At 41.6% G+C, this 22599-nt stretch overlaps 2 protein-coding genes across 2 annotated transcripts in view; one reads left to right on the top strand and one right to left on the bottom strand.

Annotated features, from left to right (window-relative positions):
• Positions 1–15870, bottom strand: part of herc2 (HECT and RLD domain containing E3 ubiquitin protein ligase 2) — a 41917-nt gene extending 26047 nt beyond the window's left edge. The window contains 31 exon segments of the mRNA XM_062395687.1: positions 126–259; positions 346–541; positions 663–790; positions 981–1113; positions 1202–1416; positions 1525–1675; positions 1768–1871; positions 1964–2140; positions 2315–2500; positions 2601–2756; positions 2850–3034; positions 3124–3302; positions 3554–3678; positions 3807–4035; positions 4179–4379; positions 4457–4650; positions 4731–4982; positions 5088–5201; positions 5313–5470; positions 5957–6108; positions 6211–6399; positions 6793–6966; positions 7215–7386; positions 7502–7606; positions 8166–8307; positions 10045–10145; positions 11123–11345; positions 13142–13270; positions 13434–13527; positions 14660–14768; positions 15732–15870. Of these exon segments, the coding sequence (XP_062251671.1) occupies positions 126–259; positions 346–541; positions 663–790; positions 981–1113; positions 1202–1416; positions 1525–1675; positions 1768–1871; positions 1964–2140; positions 2315–2500; positions 2601–2756; positions 2850–3034; positions 3124–3302; positions 3554–3678; positions 3807–4035; positions 4179–4379; positions 4457–4650; positions 4731–4982; positions 5088–5201; positions 5313–5470; positions 5957–6108; positions 6211–6399; positions 6793–6966; positions 7215–7386; positions 7502–7606; positions 8166–8307; positions 10045–10145; positions 11123–11345; positions 13142–13270; positions 13434–13527; positions 14660–14768; positions 15732–15781 (4857 nt within the window). The 5' untranslated portion in view covers positions 15782–15870.
• Positions 15871–17088: 1218 nt separating this feature from the next.
• On the top strand, positions 17089–22430 carry nipa1 (NIPA magnesium transporter 1). The gene is made up of 5 exons (XM_062396093.1): positions 17089–17356; positions 17468–17515; positions 17650–17740; positions 20948–21108; positions 21189–22430. Exons 1-5 carry the CDS (start codon positions 17224–17226, stop codon positions 21695–21697), a joined length of 942 nt encoding a protein of 313 aa, XP_062252077.1. The 5' UTR covers positions 17089–17223; the 3' UTR covers positions 21698–22430.
• The last annotated feature ends 169 nt before the right edge of the window (positions 22431–22599 follow it).

The raw sequence follows: 22599 nt of genomic DNA, 5'->3' as shown, positions 1-22599 counted from the left end.
TAACGTTGACAGCAACAAGCAAGCAATGGTAATGGGAAATAAAAATGAGTTTTGATAAACATGTGTTGTGTGTTTTATTCTTAAACCTCTTCAGATCTTGTAAAAATATAGCTCAATTAAATAACCTTGGATGTCTTGCTGGCGGGTGATTTTCTGTCCGCAGTTGTGGGGCTGATGTTGACATCAAGTTCTTCTTCATTGGTCCCTTCATGTTCAAGCTTTGGCTCTTCAATGTCAGCAGACTCTGACTTCTTAGGCACTAAAACAATAGAATAGATTTATTTCAGAAAATGTTTTAATATCGCTAAACTTTCATCACTTTGTTGTGGTTTTTGAATAGCACACCTCTTTTTTTCCTTCGGTCCCTGATTAGTTTCTGGGTGATCCTCCTCCAGCGGGGCTGAGAGCTCAGCTGCTTAAGTTTGGACACTATGGACAGGTCGCTGCTTACGGCTGGACGCAGCTCATTAAAGAGGAATCGCAGACGCTCAATGACAGGGGCACACACCTCTTTGTATGAGCGTCCTTGCTCCTGATGGGTCTAAATAATAGGAACAAAGCCAACATGTCATTTAAACCCTGTTCTTCATCTATTCTCCTGTGTACCACAAGTTACCAGCAGAATACTTGAGTATTTCATTATCATGAAGCAGGAATCGTACCTTGATTAAAGAACACTTTGCCTGGTAGACCATGCGGCACACATCAATCACAGATTTAGGGAGGGACCTCTGCTTCCCTTGGTCCACTCCCAAGGCACATTGACTAACAAGTGAAAGAGCAATGTGACCTGTGACAAGTGGAGATTTTTGGTTAAATTGCTGTAAGAAATAATAGTACGGGATATTGTGCAGTTGCAGAAAGGAAAGACTGAACTAAAATATGAAAAAAAACTAAACAATAATAACGACAACATTTCAGCGAATAAAAAAAGAGCCTATATTTGCTCCTCAAAACTCAAAGTCCAGTTGCTAGGCTACCGAGGTCTTGATGTTTGAGCAGGCAGCAGAGTAGCAGGCGGCCAACTTCCTCCACAGGGTGTTCCAGGGGGAAGGTGATGGGTGTAATAAGATGGTACTGCTTACAGCAACGTTCAATTTGGCATAGGAAGTCCTATAATGTCACAAACAAAAAGAGAAGGTGAACGCATGACTCCATCCTTTGGTTCATGCTCACTGTCTCATTTGTCTCGTGCTTGTACCTTCACAGTGTGGTCCTGAGTGGTGTTGTCAGCGATGGCCTGCAGGAAAGGCTGCGCATGGTCACTGAGGGTTATTCTTCGGGAGTAGAGTTTGGCTTTGTCTGGAGTGGTTGTTCCGAGGGAGGTGCAGTGGTCTTCCTCCTTCTCTTCATTGTAGTTATAGTGGATCTGACTGGTTTGAAGACCCCCAGAGAAAATGGATGACTGGAGCCATTCTGTTCAAATAGATGAAGAATTTGAGTTAAAATTAATTGCAGTTTTTTCAAATGCAGACCAACATCTGAATTTTCAAACAAGATTGGTTTAAAAATCATGAAACCCACTGGCACATTCAAGCTCAATGGGGGACAGGGGAGTGCTCTTGGCCAGGTAGGAGGCGTGGAGTCCCAGTAGCAGTCCCAGGTTCCTCTCTGTGTCAATAAGAGGGGAGGACAGACTGCTGAGGTCTGGAGTGGTGACCGTCTCCTGGTTAGGCTGTAAATGATCAAATATAATACGATTAGAACCAGTGATAAAGTAAGAAATTACAATGTAGAAAAAAAAGTATACATTGGGCTAGCTGGTACCTCCATATACTGGCCAACACAAAAGGCCTGCATTGACTCTCTGGTGTCTTCAAACTGCAGAGCAGCTTCCAGAGCAACCACAGGGTCCTCTCCTGCAAACTGAGCTGTGAAAGATACAACAAGTTAAATATAATTCATATAATCTGTAAAGACTTCCCAGAATTTGACACAATAAAAGGTGTATTTGTATCATTACCCAGGATACTGTTTCCTGTTAACGACTGGGACTGAGCCTGGAAGTCCTTGATGTCATAGACCTTTCCATCTATTACTGTCCAGAAACCACCGTCTTTGTTGTGATTCTCCAGGTCAGCCTTGCGAATGAGAGAAACTTCTTCATTGTTCTTGGAACTTTGACCTGTGAAGAAGGACCCTGCCACAGCAGAACAAGAGCTAGTTACGCTCAAATCATAAAAGTGTGAATAACCATCAAATTTACAATGTTGATTCTAATAAATCCACTTCAGGGTCATGTAAGCTAAGCCGTTTTCAGGGAGGAAATTAGTTAAGTACATGTCTGAGAGCAGCTATACTGTCAGTGTTTTACCCATAATGCCCGGCCATGCCAGATCCTCATTATCGTCCCTCTCATGGCCTGGAGCCAGGTGATTGAAACGGTCGAGGTGCTCAAGGAGTCCAGCAAGGAGAGGGATAGAACCAGTCTCCTGCATCAGACCTGCATCAATGGTGAGGAGGAGGACAATGGACACCACCAACTCAGGCAGAAGGACTCCTACAGATGAAAAGACAGAAAGCCATCTATTAGAGTCGGACAAGCGTTTTAAAAGATGTAATTCTCATCCTGCACACACATTTCTGCAAGAGGAAATTACCAGTTAGATCTCCTTCAATAACACGAGAGACCTCAGCAAAATGGCGGCGACCAGTAGAAGCAATACTTGTCGCCACTGGGAGGATGTCTCCAATGTGCGTACATAAAAGAGCTATGTATTTCTTTAACAGGGAACCAACACCGAGAAGCTCTGGATCTGCAAAAACAGAGGAATCAAATGTTTCTTATATGAAACCTTTTTGAATCCAGGATGAGTAGAGAAAGTATTTGGGTAGAAAAAATGACTCACTGTATCCATTCACATTCTCTGTGCCACTGACTCCCAGGTAGAGTTTGCTAACAAGCAGCCTCTGGAAGCGCAGCAGCAGGTCGAGAGATGCAGAGCGTTCCTTGCTGACATGCTCTGCCTCTAAATAGTTGGATATGCGGCAAGCAACATCCTTCAACCTTGCGATGGTCTGGGAAGCAATGTTCCTGGGGAAACGAAAATGTAAATCTGTTGGATGGCAGTGAGGGGTTATGCTGTACAGTCTACACTATAAATTCAGGCAAAGTGAATGCACCTCAACAGCTGCTGTACAAGTTGCACAAGAGGCAGGCTTTGTTTCCCTGCTGACTCGTAGATGCCGGTGTTGATGAGGTCTTTGTCCAGCATGGTACGACAACGGTGCATGGTGGAGGCATTGGCCTCCTGCTCATCGATCTCCTTCTCTTTCTGAGCCTCCTTCTTGGCTTCAATATCCTGTCATGAAAAACATGAGTGGGAAAAACAAAGAGGGAAAAAAATTAATAACAGTTATTTGCAAACAGAAATCTGTCATTTACTGTACAACAAGTCTAATGTAGCTCTGTTTCGAATATACCAAATAGCTGACAGAATAATAACCTTGAAACCGGGCTTTTGGAGTCTTTCATATTCAATCATCCTCTCAAGCCAAAGGCAAATCTTCATCAACATTTTGTAAGAAGAATGGAGTGATAACACACACAGACCTGTATCTCAGCAGTGATGGCTGCATTCAGTGCAGATTCCAACCCTCCATCAGCCATTAAGCTGCTGACCAGCAGGTCGATCATGAAGCGACGACCCGCACTCACACTCATCTCATTTCCAGATGCTGAAATAAAAACATTAAACTTCAATCCACCCAGCCCTATCTTGTCTTCTGTGCACATGCAAATTAACAGAATTAATGGACTACCAAGTGTTTCATCAGTATTAGCAATTGTTGGGATTTTCACTCACCAGCATTAGGCAGAAGTGAGGATAATGCCCTCGCTCTTTCCTCCGCAGTGGGCAGCAGCACTGACCAGCCACTTTGGAGGACAGCCTGGGCAGCGGCTTGCACTGTATTGAGCACCCCAGCATTGCTAGCTAATACTACCACTGTTTGTTTCAGGTTGTTAAGCAGCACACTGCCAAGCCCTAATCCCAACTCCTCTGGATTTACCTGGTTACTTATTGCGGCATGGAGCTATGGACAGAGAGGGAATAATTCAGAAGGGTCATCTGCTGTTGTTTTTACGACAAACTGAGATTTTAGAAATAATGAGGCAGAGTCATGTGTTAAACTCTGCGTTAGAGAAGGGTCCGATCTGTGGTTAGACCACTGCCTACCTGGAGCCTGAGCAGGTTGAGCGTGGCTACTACCATACACTCCTTCTCCTGCGGGGGAGGCCAGTCTGAGCTACCATCCATTCCCTCGCTGACCTGCCTCAGGAGCAGGTCCAGCTGCTCAAAAGACATGGGACATACGTCCACTACGAAGGGCACACGCTGCCCAACCGACCACTCTGAGCATGAGGACCAGGCAAAGCTCTGAAAACAAACATATGCTCGGTGTTGAATCTATCTACACTCATTATGACTATTTGAAAGACAGTCCTGTATATTACCTGTCCTGGGCCACAGGAGATCCCCACAATTTGTTTGGAGTTGAGCCCTGGCAAGGCCTTGGGCTGCTTCTTGTTAGAAAAGAGTGTATCAAAGTGCTGAAGTTTATCGTTGCTGCCCCAACTGTGCACCTCTCCATCGTCTGTCAGGGCTAAGCAGTGGGTGGATCCCACAGCAATATCCACAACTTTCTTCCCTGATTGCATACAAAAGAGACAGAAATCAGTATTTGCATTTCAAAAGCTACTGACGATTTTCATTTTAAGGGCAACTCACCCTCTAAACTGTCGAGTAACTTTGGGTAGCGGACGTGCTCATCCGAGCCATGACCGAGTCGTTGATTGTCTCCTTTTCCCCAGGTGTACACTTGGCCATCTTTGGTGAGGGCCACTGAAAACTGGCTGCCGCAGCACACCTTCACTATGTCCAGGTCCTGAAGCTTCTCCACAAGTTTGGGCGTCTTGCAGCCGTCACTGCCACCGCGGCCCAGTTTGCCGTAATCTCCATCTCCCCAGGACCAAACCTGACCTATGGAAACAAAAGAGTAAGTGAATTATAAACAATACTGTAATAGTTTGGGTAATGCAAGAGCTTTCTATGGTGAGAGTCCCAGCCAACAACCACTATTCTTACCATTTTCTGTCACAGCAAGTGTTTGTGCATCACCACTTCCACATGCCACGTCCATCACCTTCAGTCCCTTCAGTGCTGTCACCAGCATGGGCGTAGTCTGATCCTCGCTAGAGCCTAAAACCCGATCAAATGACGAACCCATTTTCATTGATATATCACACACACCAACAAGAATTACACCAAAGCAAGGCAGTGTACTGCAGGTTCAGTGGAGATGGAGCTCACCATGGCCCAGTCGACCATAGTTCCCTCTGCCCCACGTGTAGAGCTCGCCATCAGCCGTGACAGCAGCGCTGTATGTGCTTCCGCAAGCGATATGTACCACGTGCTTTCCTGTCTGTTTCCCATTGAAGGCTATGATCACTGCAGGCTCTTCAAGATACCTGATAAGAGACAGATATGATAGAGCACATAAATACTATTCCCGAATTGTATTAATAATTTGGGGGAAAAAACAATTGGCCTTTAAGTAACCTTCATTTTGGTGAAAGGTTTGTATTTTTAGGAATTGTTAATAACACAAATTATATTTATAGAACTGTCCCTTTTTGATGTTTCATTATTGTCTAAAACAGAGATATTCAGGTCAACTCAGCTCTTTTGATCTATAAAGCATAAAACATTGATACGTATGTCAAAGATTTGGGAAGTAATGCAATCTATGTTTTCACCATCTGGTTGATCACAAATGTAATGGAGCTAAATCTGCTTTTTGTGAATGTCACTTACAAAGTCCTGTATCAAAGACCCGATTTTAAATTCATTCTCTCTGTCTCTAATTATTTTTAATATGTGACAAGGAGGAAACATCAAACTGGATGACCTCTGGGAATTTGAAATATCAACCAGGGTATTCTCATGTAACTTACGTTGTGTCTCCATGTCCAAGGCGGCCACCATCACCGCAGCCCCAGGAGAACACCTCCCCGTTGGCCGACAGGGCCAAGTAGTGCTGCCCGTCAGGATGAGCTGCGAGCTTCACAATCTTTCTGGAGCTCAGAAAGTGCATCAGAATAGGAGCCTGCAACATCATAATTTAGTGACTTAATCTACAGCAGAATAAAAGATGTTTATTTTGCAGGTGTAGATTGCTGACAGAAAATAACTGCATTACACAACTGACCAGGGTTGTGCTCTTGTAGTTCTGAGTGTAGACAGCACTGCTTCGCGACAGGATGAGAAAGCCCTTCTCTGAACAGACAATTTGTGTGACTCCGAAGCTGGACAGGGCTTTGCACTGAATGGGTCCACTGAGATTTGGATAAAGCTTCCACCCCAGCAGGCCCCATGAAATCACCTCCTGTAAGGATCCCTGGAAGAAACAAGGTCCGATAAGGACACAAAGTCAGTCACATAATTGTTTGCTGTGACTTCTACTTTAGCAAAAGTACATGATCATGAAAATTGAATTTTTCATGCCATACATGTTCATTTTTTATGGTTAGGTGTATTACATAACCATCACATTTGATTAACTGCTGTTCCTACTTTTTCCCACAAAAGGATTCTTACTTGGGTTAAGTCTGAAGGTGACCATGTTTACCCCACCATACTAATACCAGTTAATAGGGGGCACATCACAGACATATAGTAACTAGCACAGAGATCATAAAACAATCATGAAATTCCAGAAGTAGCATAACATGCCATAACAAAAAACTAACAAATCTGTTAACTTTTGCCACTAAATAAAAAGAGTCTTCACCTTGTGTGACGTGGGAGAGTTGCACTGTGGAGGGCTGCAAGGAGAAGCCAAGCGATCCAGGTGGGCCATGATCACAACAGCTGTTTGGCGAAGGTCAATGGCTAAGTCGTTGTCCTGAGGCAAGGTCAAGTAGCGCAGGAAACTCTCATTTGGACTCAAAGGTGCTGTCAGGATCTAGAAATCACAGAAATGAACCACAGAGAACTAATTAGATTTTTTTCTCAATCGGGTATAGGGGGACAGAGATCCATGTAGTTTTAAAAAGGGTGACAGCAAGACCCTAGCTTAGCAACACACCTCAAACATTTTTATTGAAAGGATTCTTGTTATTTTAAAAGTATAGAGAAAAAGGACACTGTTCCATTTCCAATATTTGTTTGTATAGATCTGAACTGCTAGTGAAATATATCGGAAGTTGTCACCTCAGCTTCCTCTTCAGGAATGGGCTCTTCCTTGCTGGTGTGTATGTTCTGAAAGCGCTGCAGGAGGGGTAGTAGAGGAGCGCTGGTTCCCTGGGTGGAGCGCTCGTTGTCCATCTCTCTTGTGCCACTTTCCCATAGACGCAGCAGTAACAGAACAGCAGACAACAGCTGACTGGAACAACATGAAGATGAGAGGGGAAAGTGAGCAGTGAAGAAGAACAAGTGCATTTCAACTGCAGTGTGATAACATGATAGCAAATACACAGTTATGGTGAGTGTGTGGTTACCTGAGAGTGCCCCTCTGCACAGCCAGCTCCAGCAGGATGGCCAGGACTAGGTGCTGGTCCTGTAGAGGAATGTTGCCTTTGGTGGCGGCACTTCCATGTACGTCACTAGTCCCAAAAAGAGACAAGCATTGGGAATCATCAAGATGATCATATATATATTTTCATTTTTTGTACTGCCACAGTGTAGAATGTTTTTACAGACACTCATAACAACATTAGTGATACTGATCACACCAGACACTGCAGAAGTAAAGGCTTGTGTTGCGTGCAGTGTTTCCGATAATTCCCATACCTAGACTGTCGGCTAACACATATTAACTTGTTGTCCAACTTGGTGTTTTGCACCGTTACTTTATTGTAGATTTATATTTTGATTTGAACACATCTAAGCAAAGAAACTGCTGCTGCAATGTTCATGTGTGAAAGACGAACTCTGGGGGAAGTCCAGATCTCATTCTGCAGATATACTCCAGAGTTAATGTTTGAAAACGGCTAAACTAAGTATTGCTAACTTGAATTTGACAAATTAGCTTTTTTTTTCAAATAAATGAATCTGGATGCAACTGGTGACACACAAAAATTAACCAAACAGGTTTTAGAGGATGGATGTTTGTCTGATCACCATGTTCCACTGGTCAGGACAACAAACCTAGAAAAAACAAACCTGAGGAATTTGGTGGCTCTCTCAACAACCTCCAGCCACACTGATGACACAGTTCCCTCATCAAACAGTGTGGCCTCTGGCAGCGCTCGCAGGGCATCCAGAGACTCCTGGAGAAGCTCACTGCAAAGATCTGCATCATCTCCTGAAACAAAGCACATATGTTTTCCATTTAATAAATTGAATGTAGCATTTATACGCTGCACGTAAAAAGGGTATTAAAAGGGTTCCCTGAGATATAAACATTATAAACAGTTTAACAGACCTAGTCACCGCACAAATGTGGAATTTATAGAAATTAAGATTTACAATATTCCTAAATCTAAAATTACAAAATAGATAATGTACATAAGCATATAATGACACATATATTGCAAACTGACCACAAGGTGGTCCAAAACAAATTTCCTTAGTATTTAGGGAAATGGTATAGGGTAACTATTTTTAAATCACTTATTCAATCTGAGATACTCGCTGAATGTGAGCCCATTCCATCCTGCATGAATTTATGGGATAAAATCTTCAAGCAGCAAATTTCACCAGAAACCTATCATATTGACTGTTTCTGGTCTTGCCTGTTACAGTCCCACTAAAAATCTCTTTATATCTCCCCAGCATTTGGCCAAATATTCACTCAGCAGGCGGTGAGTGAAAGAGCACATTGTTACACTTCTGTTGTTCTTACAGTGTATTCCAGGAACACAGCTAGACTGAGGATGAGAGGCTTAGGAGTGAGTGTGTGTGCACGCACTGCTCATATTACAGGAAGGCTACAGACAAGAGGCCGGCTCTTTGTTCCAGCCCAGTCCCTGTGGATAGGCGGCTCTCAACCTCACATCGGTGCATGATTAAAAAAAACAACAGCATCTGTACTTGCAAAGCTGAAAATGAACACCTTTTAAACAAACAAAGCCTCTGCCGAAGCTGTTAATTATTTGATTTGATCAGAATTCCTTCATAGTCTGAAGTGTTGTTGTACTGGACTGTTTTACTAGAATACATTACGTTCAACTACATTAAGGGTTCAGTGTGTAGAATTTAGTGACACATTATGGTGTAATTGCGAGTTGCAACTGAATACCCCTCACCTCCCCCTCCTGTTCCAAACATAAGCAAAGAGCCTTCAGTTGTCCGAAAAACTCAAAAGGTGTTTAGTTTGTCCAGTCTAGGCTACTTTAAAACATTACGGCCTCTGTAGAGAGGACCTGATCCCGATGTAAATATATAGGATTTAAAGTTAACCCATATTAGGTTAAAGAAATTGTACATGAAACACACTTGTGAAAACCTCATTGGATTTATTATACATTTAATTTCTGCCAAAAGATCCCTTTCCCCTAAAATATCTTACACACTGAACCTTTAAGTAAATCCTGAAAAGAAAAATGTAAACATTTTTAAACACCTATGACTAACATTGATATCTGATAGTTCCAAATCTATCCACCTTTTTTTATTTTCAACTGCATCAAGTTCCAGCTGCATGAAGATTCATAGCTACATGTAACAAATGATAATTTTCAGGTTAAATAGATTCACATCACAGAGTGTTGTTTTTCCAACATGACACCCAGGCTCTGTCCTGCATTAACTCCTGCAGTCCTTCAACTCGTGGACACCACAAACCCAACATCTTTTGCAATGTGATATTTTTAGCACTGGCAGTAGCTAAAAATATTGCATTGCGAAATATGTTACTTAAAACAGATCATTGCGAAATATTTGGGGTTCATGGTGTCCAAGAGTTAATTTCTACAGGCAGCTTATTAAATGGTGCAACACATTCATCAACAGCTGTTGAGCAAATATCCATTACTGTGACAGCAGTCATCATGCTAAGGAGCCAAAGGCCTTCACTGTTGGAGTACCGTCACATTCTTACCTGATCTCCAGGCCCGACGCAGGAAGGCAAAGGCAAAAGAGAGAGCTGCCCTGGAGCCGACTCTGGCCAAACCTTCAACGCCCTTACTGACTGGACGAGGGCTGAAATAACAAAGTCAACAACAATGGGATCAACTCAAATTGTGTCAATTCGTAAGTGACATTCAAAGTATATTAAATGCTGTTATACTCGTTCATATATGAACACAGTAGAACACTAGACAACAAGGAAATGCTACATATAGTATATCATACACACAAGATACACACTATCGTGTGCTAAAGAGGAAACATGGATTTGAGATTTACAGCTGTATGCCTCTACCAACCAGTCAAGTTGCAGTTAGAGCTACATTTAATTCAGCTACATTAGTGCAGTAAAGCTGCTTTCAGACATGGACTTAACTTCGGTCCGATCACAGATCACATTGTATGTGTGTGTGTGTGTGTGTGTGTGTGTGTGTGTGTGAGACTGAGTAAGTGAGAGTGAACGGCTGATGCATGCGTTGCTATGAAGAAAGATTAAACTCAAACAAATCAACTTTCAAAATGTAGCGTGTCAGAGACGTCAGCAGAGGGGGAGACCTCCACACCCAACCACCAGGTTCTAGGATCATTAATAAGCTTCACATGTATTTTATATAAACAACCGATCATAGTGATGAATTTAACTCGGGACAAACGTGACCACTGGAAATTTCTAAAGTAGAGTTTAGTTGGAGGAGGCTGAGCGAGATTTGATGTAGCCTCCTTGCTCATTCAAATCGCTGTTTTCTCTCTGTTCTCTACTTATTCTTTTTTTCCGACAATGATTCACTGAATGAAAATCCCGCCAATGATCTGAATGTCTTTAATTTATCATCTAAGGCAGCAGGGCTCCATCTGATTGGCCAAATATATTGATACACAGTGTGTGAATGATGGTGCATAAAACAGCATTTATACCAGTTTTTGCTGTCTGTTGCGATACGTCTAGTGCGCACGTTGATATACAGTTTATTCGATATATCATGCAGCCCTACTGCATTCTTCATATTTGAAGGGCAAAGTCCAGGTAATGTCCCGACCCAATTTTTTACCTCTTATTGTCAGCAGCAGGCAGTTGTGGGCTGGGGGCCGTCTTCCAGCGGACCTCATATTTCTCCTCCATCATGCTGTGGCTTAGAGAGATGAGGTAGCGCTCCAGTATGACCAGGCGCTGGCGCAGGCGTTGGGCAGAAAGAGTGCTTTTGGCCATTAGAGCTGAGAGCTTCTGTTGATCGTCAACCAGGACCATCAGACAGTCCTTCAATTCAATCTCATCTAGACACACAGGAAAATTAGCAATGAAAAGAATTATCATCCACAACAATTAACAAGTACAAAACAATTCACAATAAATCTAAATTGCCAAGATATGTTACATTTCTTTTATGATTAGACAAGCCAGATACATTTTCATTGCATTAGTAATATTATGTTTGATCAAGGTTTTACTTCTGAAATTTGCAAATGATTTGGACAAAGTGTCCCAAAATACATGAACAGTGAATACGAAGAATATACGAGCTAAATATACATTATCCCACGATTTCAGCATGGTTAACAAAAGACTAAACAAATCATCAATGCGAGTTTGTTTGACCTCAAAGAATAAGATTTTACTGTGCTGTAAAAAGAATTCCACAAAACCCACAAAGACATTTTCATATCAAATCATTTTAAAAATAACAAAACATAACAGAATATTTGTCCATTCTATTGACATTCTGCTAAATTTCAATTATTTAAAATGCAATGCTGTGTTAAATTTAGTTTATTTCACTCTAAAGTTTAAAAGAACCAGGGAGTTTTAAGTTAACACATGCACAGATAGTTGTATTACATACTTCAATAAATGATGAAATGACTCAATCATTTTTTTTAAAGATCATCTCATTATCGTCACATACCTCGTACCTAATAACACCAAGAGCAAAACAGTGTTTCATAAAGGGTCCTGTGACACTGAGCATATCACTTATAGAGAAGCTAACGCACCACATTTAAAATGCCCCCCCACCAGCCTTCATCACAACTAGTCCTTTGTCCTGATTTGGTTCAGGAATAAAATGCTTATTATGTGTCTACACAGAAGCGCTGCAGGGAGGACAAGAAGGGCCAAAATAGCCAGTCGCAAATCCACTTAAGCTTTATATAAGCCAAACTGGCCTGAGGTTGTATGAGCCTCATAAGAGTCAGCTGTGCTCGGCTGTCAAAACAGATATGTATCCCAGTCAGACAAAGTTGCTTGCTATGTATTATACATTATCAAAGCTAAAAAGTAACTTGTACTATAGAAGTATTACATTCAAAGAGGTTGATTAATTCAGAAAGGTTGATTTCATATGCCATTTGTCCCTGGACCATCTTAATTTCAAAACAATAGCTCTGGTCTGGGCTATAACTGCTGAGGTCGACATATTACAGATTTTCTGAGCGCTCAGTGGAAAAGCAGCAAGTATGCTGTTTGAACTTAAAGCATCAATGACTTGGTCATGTAGTGATCCAGTTACACACACTGTACAGTTACACCTGTGTGAGGTCTGTGCTCAGTCCACACGATAAGAGAAAAGTAGCCAAGCAGCTAGAAGCAAAGCCAAAATTCATGAGGCAGTAGACCATCCCTGACCCAATGCTTATCTGACACCAACACAACACTGTCCCACCCAGTCCCTCTAGTAAACACAGCTTGGGTGAGAGACACTACCCCTCACTGGACCACATTATGACACCTACCAAGATTACTCTCCGGAGGGGTAAAAATAACCTCTCACTCCTGCGGCCTGCAAGTTGTCATTTAAGAGTTTCCCCAAATCACGTGACAGCAACACATGTGCACATCAGCAGGGCCTGACAGACTTGACACTAACAAATACAGATGATGACCATGTGTCGAAATGGTCGGTATCAATGCATCTAGTCAACATCTAGGTGTTGTGAAACCATGAGCTTAGTGGACCTACGTGGAAACAAAAAGGTTTAACATAACAAGACCTATACCAGGAAAACAGGTACGCATTGTAGTTTGCAGCACCAGCATTCCTGTAGGTTTCACTTGCTTCAGGATGCACGCTCACCTGGTTGCCGTCCCCAGTCCCAGGACTCAATGATGGAGTGATGGACAGATGCTGCCGTCTCCTCCTCTTCTTTCTTTTCTTTGTCGTTGGGTTCATCCTTCTTCTGAGTTCCAAAGCAGTCGCAATCTTCTAAGAGAGGAAAAAATGTATAAAATCGCACATCGGCTTTAGTTTAAAGCACCCCGTCCGTGTGTATAAATGTACCAGGTTGTCATAAACAGATGGGAGCAGCATGTGAAGCTGTCAGAAACATAAGAAGCTACACGAATAGTGTAATCGCACAGTGACAGACCTGGGTGAGCTGATTCTTCTCCGTTGAATGTTATCTCCTCATCTTTTACCATTTCATTCCACATCTCACTTAGTCCCTCCGGAGAAAACGCCCGCTGCCAAAGGAATTCAGAAACCGAAAATCAGTCCACACTTTTAAATGTTATATTTATATTCATGCGATCTATATGCGAGTGTATGCTTTGAAAATTCTGCATAACTGTGTCAGAGACAGGTACCTCACTGTTTGATGACATTACTGAAATAATTGCTGAAATAGATCTAATGTGACCACAATTAATCCTTAAAAACAATGTGTTTTTTGTATTCTGTATTAATAAACCAAAATGAATTAAAACAAACTTCTACCAAAGAAAACATATGCATGATCCACATAATCGAAATGAATCAAGGATACATTATATGTCATTGCCTAAGTGTGGCACCCCTCATCCACAGCTTTGCTTTACTAAGAAGTACTCTCAAGTGAAAAGCCAGCTCTTCCTTTCACGGATCTAATGTCTTAAATGTCAAAAACATGTTAGGTCACCAACAACATTAGACCAGACACTAAAGGCACCTTCAGCACTGCAGATTGCAACTGACAGGAAAACATTGACACCCTTTCTTCATTTCGTTCCTCATTTGTAGTGTAAACTAATTTTCTAGTCCAGACAGGCTGCAGATGGTGGAGGTGAGAGCAGACAGCAGTCTGTGGTGTATTATGAGAGTCAATTCAGTCTCACAGCCACCTCAATATTCATCATAAAACCCATCCCGGAAATTACCTCCAACATGAGTTTGTTTTCACAACTAAGATGAGAAGTGACAATAATACAGTTTTACCTGCAATGTTATTACAGGATACAAAAACTGCACATGAAAAACTATAATCATCTTTGCAAGCGGCTTGATACAGCTCCCACGACAGTGGCTGCAGACATGCCCTCAGAGATCAGGTGTTTCAGTTTATTACACAACTGAGCACATGCTACCCAGGTAATAAGCATCAGACTAAACATTTTTTGAGGGAAAAAAGGATAATACATGACATTCATTAGCCCCAACATAATGCAACACAGCCTCACTGACAACAGTGGGGAATGAAGCTGTGTGCCCTAAGGATGTGTATAAAATAGAACAGTAATAGAATTAGTCGAACTTGCATTAACTGTTACTTCACCTCTGTGTCATCTGACTGAACCCGCAAACGTACATGAAGATATTTCATTAACAGGAAACATGTACCTGTAAGTCTATCTTCAGCCATTTATCATGAAATCTCATCTGAGCATCAAGGCTAAAAGATGGAGAAGGCATCTTCCCCTCCCCTCTCCTGGCTGCAAACGCAGCCAGCCTGCAAGATGAAAGAGATGAGAAGCTGTGTTAAAGCACAAATTCACAAACCCACAGTTGGATGACATGTAGCTAGTGATAAGTGACATTCTTAAGTGACTGCAGATCAGTGAGGGCTGAGCTCATTAAAACGAAGTGACTGTTAGGAACACGTTGCTAGCATTACTTGATTTAGATCAAATACAAGGTGAACACAATCTTTTATAAGATAAAGACATGCACTAACGTCCAGTAGTAAACAGGTGAACTCTCTCAGTCATGGAAAAGAAACATGACAAACCTGTGTTATCACTCAAGTGTAAACAAAAGGGAACAGCGACCCGATTCTTTAGAAACACACGACTAGAACATTACGATCTTCAGTGCTGAGTCTTTAAATACACAAACTAAATGTATACAGCATCTAAAAAAGGTTTGATTTCATTTCGTCACGAATGTTTCTGTTAATGCAACGTTACAATGCATGCTCCATATGCTCAGAGCCTTCCCCGGTTGTGTGTACACAGTCATGTTTACAACATCCCTGTGACGTGCAGGTGAAACCCTGCATTAGCTTCTTTTAGATGTTTAACGCTGAGGCCACAGATGTGAACGACACATGAGACCATCGCAGAGAACGACACTACCTTAGCTTTGCGTGCTAGCAAGGACACGGTCTTCATCCACCTTCATTACGTGGTAATAACATAATGATCACATATAACGACACACACACAACCCCCCACGCCTCCTCTAGCTCACTGACACCGCACCACTGCGCTCATAACGCAGCGGCTAACGCAGGGCTCACGTTAGCTCTGTAGCTACAGGCTAACAACTTAGCCTGCTCCACAGCTAATACCAACACGGCGTTAGCGGGCTGCAGCCGCTCTGCTCGCGCACGGTGACATGACAATGCACCGAGCAGCGTCAACAGCGCTCCGCACAGCCGACTGGCCGCGGGTCGGCCTGAAGCAGCGGGTACCTGCAGTCTCTGCTCGGGCTCCGCTCGTCCCCTCTGCTGCTCTGCTGCATCACTCCTTCATCATGGCTGTGATTGACAGCTCCACTGAGGCACGAGGCATGGGAACAATTTACGTAGTCGTAGCTGGAGGATTGAACGCGTCTGACTGGGACCGACACAGCCCGGCGAGGCGGAGCTTCTGTTGCGAGGCGGTCCGGCTGCCGCTAACAGTCTAACCCCGCCTACTCGTGTTGACCGGTGTGGTAAACTGTGCGCTCCTTTTTGGATTCGAGGCGGGACTTGGGTGGGGCGGGGTTGGATAACAAACATCCGGCTAGAGGGCGCTGTTGTCCCCAGGAGCGGGTGGAGGGGTTTAGTTATTATTTCATAGGGAGTTTGATGGCTATTTAACTATGAAGTTTATTTATTTCACAATCACCATCTTGTAAAGTTCCATAACATTACAAGTTAACTTAATTTAATGAAATTTATTTTAATTTTGATATTGTATAATATGACTGCTGTCTGTCTGCTGATATTGTAAATGTATTCATTGTTATGACACTTTCACGTATTTATCCCTTTCGATTTTTTAATGTGGAAAGTTAAGGTCTACTTCAGTCCAGGCATAGTATTTAAACTTTGCAATGCTATCTGTCTGTCTGTCTGTCTGTCTGTCTGTCTATCCACCCATCTACTAACCTGTAGAGCAGAAAAAAACCCTCCTTTGAGCATTTAATGCCTTGCTCATAAGCACTATAGCAGCAACTCCAACACATATCTATCTTTTTAACTTAGTCCTTGTTTAGCGATTTGATTAATTTAAATTGTCTAACCATTTGCAATCCCCCAAATATATATATATATATATATACATATATATATATACATATATATTATCCATTTATTTACGCCACAACACTGACAATGTTGTTCATCATCGTCATTGCATTCACCTAAGCACATAATAACCAGTGCATATCCGAATTCATCACAGTCCAGTTACCATTAGCAAATCTAGTTTAACACAGTGTAATCACACAGCCGATCACACAGGCCTCGTCCCACTCACCCGTTTACCCTTGTGCTCCACCCAGCGTTCAAGTAATACATCACATGTTCAGGGTTCTGAACATCAAATAAAACAAACAAAGTGTGTTGTGTCTTCTCTTCAACAGTAGTGTGGGTTTGTGTGATGAGCCTCTGGAGCGTCAGTGTGACATTACTCTTTGTATCAGAGTGTCGGTGCAGAGTGGAGATGACAGTTGAAGCAGCTCATAGGATCATTCCCTGGACATGTGATGAACATATATACCTGCTTCTATGTGAACGCAACCTGCAGAACAACTGGGACAGAGCGCCCTGGCGCAGGAGGGACCGCGCATGCGCTCCATCATGTGACTGTGCATAGTGGACTTTGCAGTGAAGCTAACAGCTAGCAGCTAGCCGCTAACAGTTAAAAACAAATGAGAGACAGGCGCAGACATCATAGACTTTATATAAAGACGCAGTCATGGCGGTTGACTCGGATCCAAGCGCCAGTTCTCTTCCAGTTACCGGGATACTAATAGCTGTGATATCAAGTGTCATCAATGGCTCGACATTTGTGCTGCAGAGAAAGGGGATATTACGCTCCCGGGACAGAGGTAGACTGTGTGATTAATCCTAACAGCCGGGTACAAGCGATGGAAGCCATCAAATGATATTAATGATCTGCAGAGACGATCAAACTGAACTGTTCCCTGTGTGTCCTGTAGGGGGCTCCTACCTCACCGATGTGCTGTGGTGGAGTGGTACACTGGCCAGTGAGTATGGCGCCATCTGGCGACTAAAGATGCTGAGTTCAGTCAGTAGAGTTCGGTGCTCCATGCCCCTTTTCTCTTGTTTTCCATTCATGTTGGAGTCTAAATCTGCTGACGCATCTTTTTATGAACCTCAGTGATTATTGGTCAGATTGGGAATTTCCTGGCATACAACGCGGCCCCTGCTGTGATAGTTACACCACTAGGAGCCCTCGGAGTGTTGTTCGGGTGAGAAATGTGTTCCTTATTCTTACAAAGAAAACGTCAGGTTGAGATTGGGAAATATTTTGACCAACTAGACCAGGATACAGTGAACTTATTGCTTTAAAAGTAATTTTATATTTCAACATGTACAACAACTTGTAAAATATCAATATCCCTTCCAATAATGTCAAGTATAGTATTATAGTCATATCCTTATTTGCATTACTTTATTTTCATTGGTCACTTGTAGTACACATTTTCCAATTTTTATTTTGTTGAGTTTGAAGTTTATTTTCTATATTCTTATAATTTTTTTTAACATTTTAGTTGTATTTGTATATATTTAGGCCCTGGTTATCTCTTACTCCTCATTATTCTTGAGATGCTTTTTTTCCAATCATGTTTTTTATACTATTATTTTTTTCAGAATCAGAATCAGAAGTATTTTATTGCCAGGTAGGTTTACACCTACAAGGAATTTGCTCTGGTTGTTGGTGCATACAATGAACATGAACATAGAAACATAAAAACGCAATAAATACAACATACATAGGAAAAGCAATAAAAAATATAAAACCAGTATATACAGTGCCTTGCATAAGTATTCACCCCCCTTGGACTTTTTCCCATTATGTACTGTTACTAACTTGAATTCAAATAGACTTAAATAAACTTTTTCCCGTTTGATCAACAAAACATGCATAGTACTTTGGAGGTGCAAAATACATTTTATTGTGACACAAACATAATGAGAACAAAAAAGTTGACATCTGTTGGGTGCATAAGTATTCACCCCCCTGTGTCAATACTTGGTAGAACCCCCTTTCGCTGCAATTACAGCTGCAAGTCTTTTGGGGTATGTCTCTACCAGCTTTGCACATCTAGAGATGGAAAGGTTTGTCCATTCTTCTTGGCAAAAAAGATGCAAGTCTTGCCATAGATTCTCTATTGGATTGAGGTCTGGGCTTTGACTGGGCCATTTTAAGACATTAACGTTCTTTAATCCAAACCATTCCTTTGTAGCTCTGGCTGTATGTTTAGGGTCATTGTCCTGCTGGAAGATGAACCTCCGCCCCAGTCTCAAGTCTTTTGCAGACTGCATCAGATTTTCTTCAAGGATTTCCCTGCATTTGGCTCCATCCATCTTTCCCTCTATTCTGACCAGTTTCCCTGTACCTGCTGAAGAGAAGCATCCCCACAGCATGATGCTACCACCACCATGTTTCACTGTTGGGATGGTGTGCTCAGGGTGATGGGCAGTGTTGGGTTTTCGCCACACATAGCGTTTTGCATTGAGGCCAAAAAGTTCAATTTTGGTCTCATCTGACCAGAGCACCTTCTTCCACATGTTTGCTGTGTCTCCCAGATGGCTTCTGGCAAACTCCAAACGGGACTTTTTATGGATCCCTTTCAACAATGGCTTTCTTCTTGCCACTCTTCCATAAAGGCCAGATTTGTGGAGTAGACGACTAACAGTTGTCCTGTGGACAGATTCTCCCACCTCAGCTGTGGATCTCTGCAACTCCTCCAGAGTAACCATGGGCCTCCTGGTTGCTTCTCTGATTAATTTTCTCCTTGTCCGACTCTTCAGTTTGGGTGGACGGCCTCCTCTTGGTAGGTTTGCGGTTGTGCCATATTCTTTCCAATTTCTTATGATGGATTTTATGGTGCTCAGAGAGATGTTCAAAGCTCTGGATATTTTTTTATAACCTAACCCTGCTTCATATTTCTCCACAACTTTATCGCTGACCTGTTTGGTGAGCTCCTTGGTCTTCATGATGCTGTTTGTTCAGTAATGATCTCTAACAAACTCTGAGTCCGTCACAGAACAGGTGTATTTATACTGAGATTAAATTGCAGACAGGTGGACCCTATTTACTAATTATGTGACTTGCAAATGTGACTTGTGAACGCAATTGGTCGCACCAGATCTTTGTTAGGGGTTTCACAGTAAAGGGGGTGAATACATATGCACTCAACACTTTTCAGATTTTTATTTGTAAATAATTGTGAAATCCATGTAATATTTCCCCCCACTTCCAAATGATGCACTATTTTGTGTTGGTCCATTACATAAACTCACGATGAAATAAATTTTAATCTGTGGTTATACCATGACAAAATGTAGAAAAGTCCAAAGGGGGTGAATACTTATGCAAGGCACTGTATTTACTCACTGTTTACTCCTTATTTACTCACCTTTTTCCAATATTTATACAAAGTAACATTTATTTTGACATAAACATTTCTGAATAAAAATATATAAAAGATAAAAGATATAAAAAGTGAAATGCAAAATGCAAAATTTTCAAATGTAAGTGGTTATTTTATTACATTTTTTGTTATTATAACTTTGGAGCCAGAGCTGACTCAAGTATTTCCTTCCTGATTAAAAAACGTTTTGTTTTATCTAATCTAATTTTATTTAATCTTATTTTCACCAAACCAAAGTTAGTTATAACAATTCAAGGTGAGTGTGAGATGTAGTAAATACACAGACACACACACACATAAACATACACACATATATAATCAGTGAAATTTGGCCTTATCTCATTGCTTTTTGTAAAGCCACAGATGGATTGACGTCATCAATTAGGGCGTGGATGATTTTATCAATAAATATCATCAGAGTTTCAGAAAGTAATACAAAAAAAAGTTTCTAGGGGTCCAAGTTGACATGTTCAAATTGCTTGTTTATTTTACTTAGTGATGATAATCTGCCAACATGTGTCACTTTCTGTAGAAAATTGCTGTCAAGTTTATTGTCTCATGATTTGCAAGTATTTTATCAAACAACTCGTAAAATATGAATTTAATGTCAAAAGCTTTTTGTTGGTTAATCTAATCATTCTAGCTCATATAAACCCATTATTATAATAGCTTGGACTTATTCCTTTATACAGGTTGGAAGTACAAGTACATGTACTTATTAAATATAGCGAGTCCTTTTAACTGGTTTTACTGGTATAATAATATATAATAACTGCATTCCACATGGTCCTGAAAAGCCCAATTCAACACTGTGAAAACTGCATAAACCCTGTATTAAAAATGACCATCATCATTAATACAAATTTCAGGTTATGTAAATAATTTTGGTACCACGATTGTGAGCCGGAATAAGGTGAAGATAGCGGGTGAACAGTCAAACTAGAACATGGCTGCACCGTGTCATGTCTTCCATTGGTTTCTGTGTGTGTAACGGGATGCTGTGTTTGTGTGGTGCAGGGCTGTGCTGGCGTCTTGGATCTTGAAGGAGCATTTGAACATCCTGGGGAAACTTGGCTGTGTTTTGTGCTGCTGCGGCTCAGTCGTGCTCATCCTTCATGCACCTAAATCAGAGGCTGTGACATCGAGGCTGGAGCTGGAGGAGAGGCTGTCGGACCCAGGTGGACATTTCAGTTCGAGCTGCTTTCTTACTTCTCATGAAAATGCATTATAATGACTTAACGACTTTGTCATCCCGCAGTGTTTGTAACGTATGCCGTCCTTGTGGTCCTGCTCCTGATCACTCTAATCACGTGGATCGCTCCGGCTCATGGCTCATCGAACATCATGGTGTATGTGTCTATATGTTCCCTCCTGGGCAGCTTCACTGTTCCATGCAGCAAAGGACTTGGCCTGGTGGCCCCAGACGTGTTTGGTGGAGGGCCGCTGAGCACCAGAGCTCTGGCTCTCTTCCTGGGCTTGCTGGGGACGCTGGCTGTCAGCATCCTCATCCAGTTCTTCTACATCAATAAGGCCCTGGAGAGTTTCAGCTCCAACATGTTCGAGGCCATTTACTATGTGACCTTCACGTCCACTGTGATTCTCGCCTCTGCTCTGCTCTTCAAAGAGTGGACTGCGCTTACTTTGACCGACTGCCTTGCCATGCTTTGTGGTTTAACAACGGTGTGTGTCGGAGTCGTCTTACTACGCATTTCCCAGGAGGCTGTGATAACCTGGAGGAAGAAGGAGGCACGAGAAAAGACGGACTGATTGAGATGTTTTCTACTTTACATGACTGTAAAGACTTTATACATTTTGACCAAAGCTTCAGTGTATTTATAACTAGTTTGTCTTAACATTATAATTATGCAGTTTCTTACGGAACAGGTCTTAAAGTGTAATCCTCAAAACATCATTTGACTTCTTTAGTCTGCCTGTTAATCAATCAGTGCATTCTGAAGTGGTCTCTTGTTCTTGACAACATGAGGATCTACAATGAATGAGTGTTTTGTCTAATAGATGATTTATAAAGCAGCTGCAGATAGACCAAATGTGAACTACTGATTACTGACCAATAATTGTTTTATCGAGATGTTAAACGTGGCTACAAGTTATGGCTACAATTTGGGGATTTTTTATTATTTTCATAATCACGAACTGTTTACAGTAATTTCTGTGTCAGAGATGGTTGAATGGTGATGCTTTGTGACCTGAGCAGCTAACTGTCTTTAAATGGGACCTATTTTTGATAAGTGTTTGGTTCAATTAGTTTCATTACAAGGAATTAAACTGAATCAATCACCAGTTGCGTGACAGTATGTTCAAAATATAAAATATCTAGTCTTCTTACATTTTCTGCCATGAATCTATAATACACTCAGGTTTTTTTTATGTTAGTTAATCTGCTAAACAGTTTGTCTATAACTGTTCAGATGTGTTATTTTCTTGAACCATAAGCCCACATCACATTTAATTTACAAAAATAAAGTCTGGATAAATTGGACACTGGAAAAGTTGTTCCTGTTTCAAATTTACTTATTCCTGGTCTGACCATGGACGAATGTTGAGTCGGTATCTGTTTCTTCCAATGATACTTTCTGAATTCAAACTAATCTCTGTTAGATTAGAAAACACCTTCACAATAAAAGGCTCCTCCAATTTAAAGTAAAACT

Source organism: Platichthys flesus, chromosome 9 (genome assembly GCF_949316205.1).
Source record: "Platichthys flesus chromosome 9, fPlaFle2.1, whole genome shotgun sequence".
In the NCBI taxonomy this organism is placed as follows: Eukaryota; Metazoa; Chordata; class Actinopteri; order Pleuronectiformes; family Pleuronectidae; genus Platichthys; species Platichthys flesus.
Note: the sequence above shows the minus strand (reverse complement) of the source record. Positions and strands in the feature narration are given on the sequence as shown.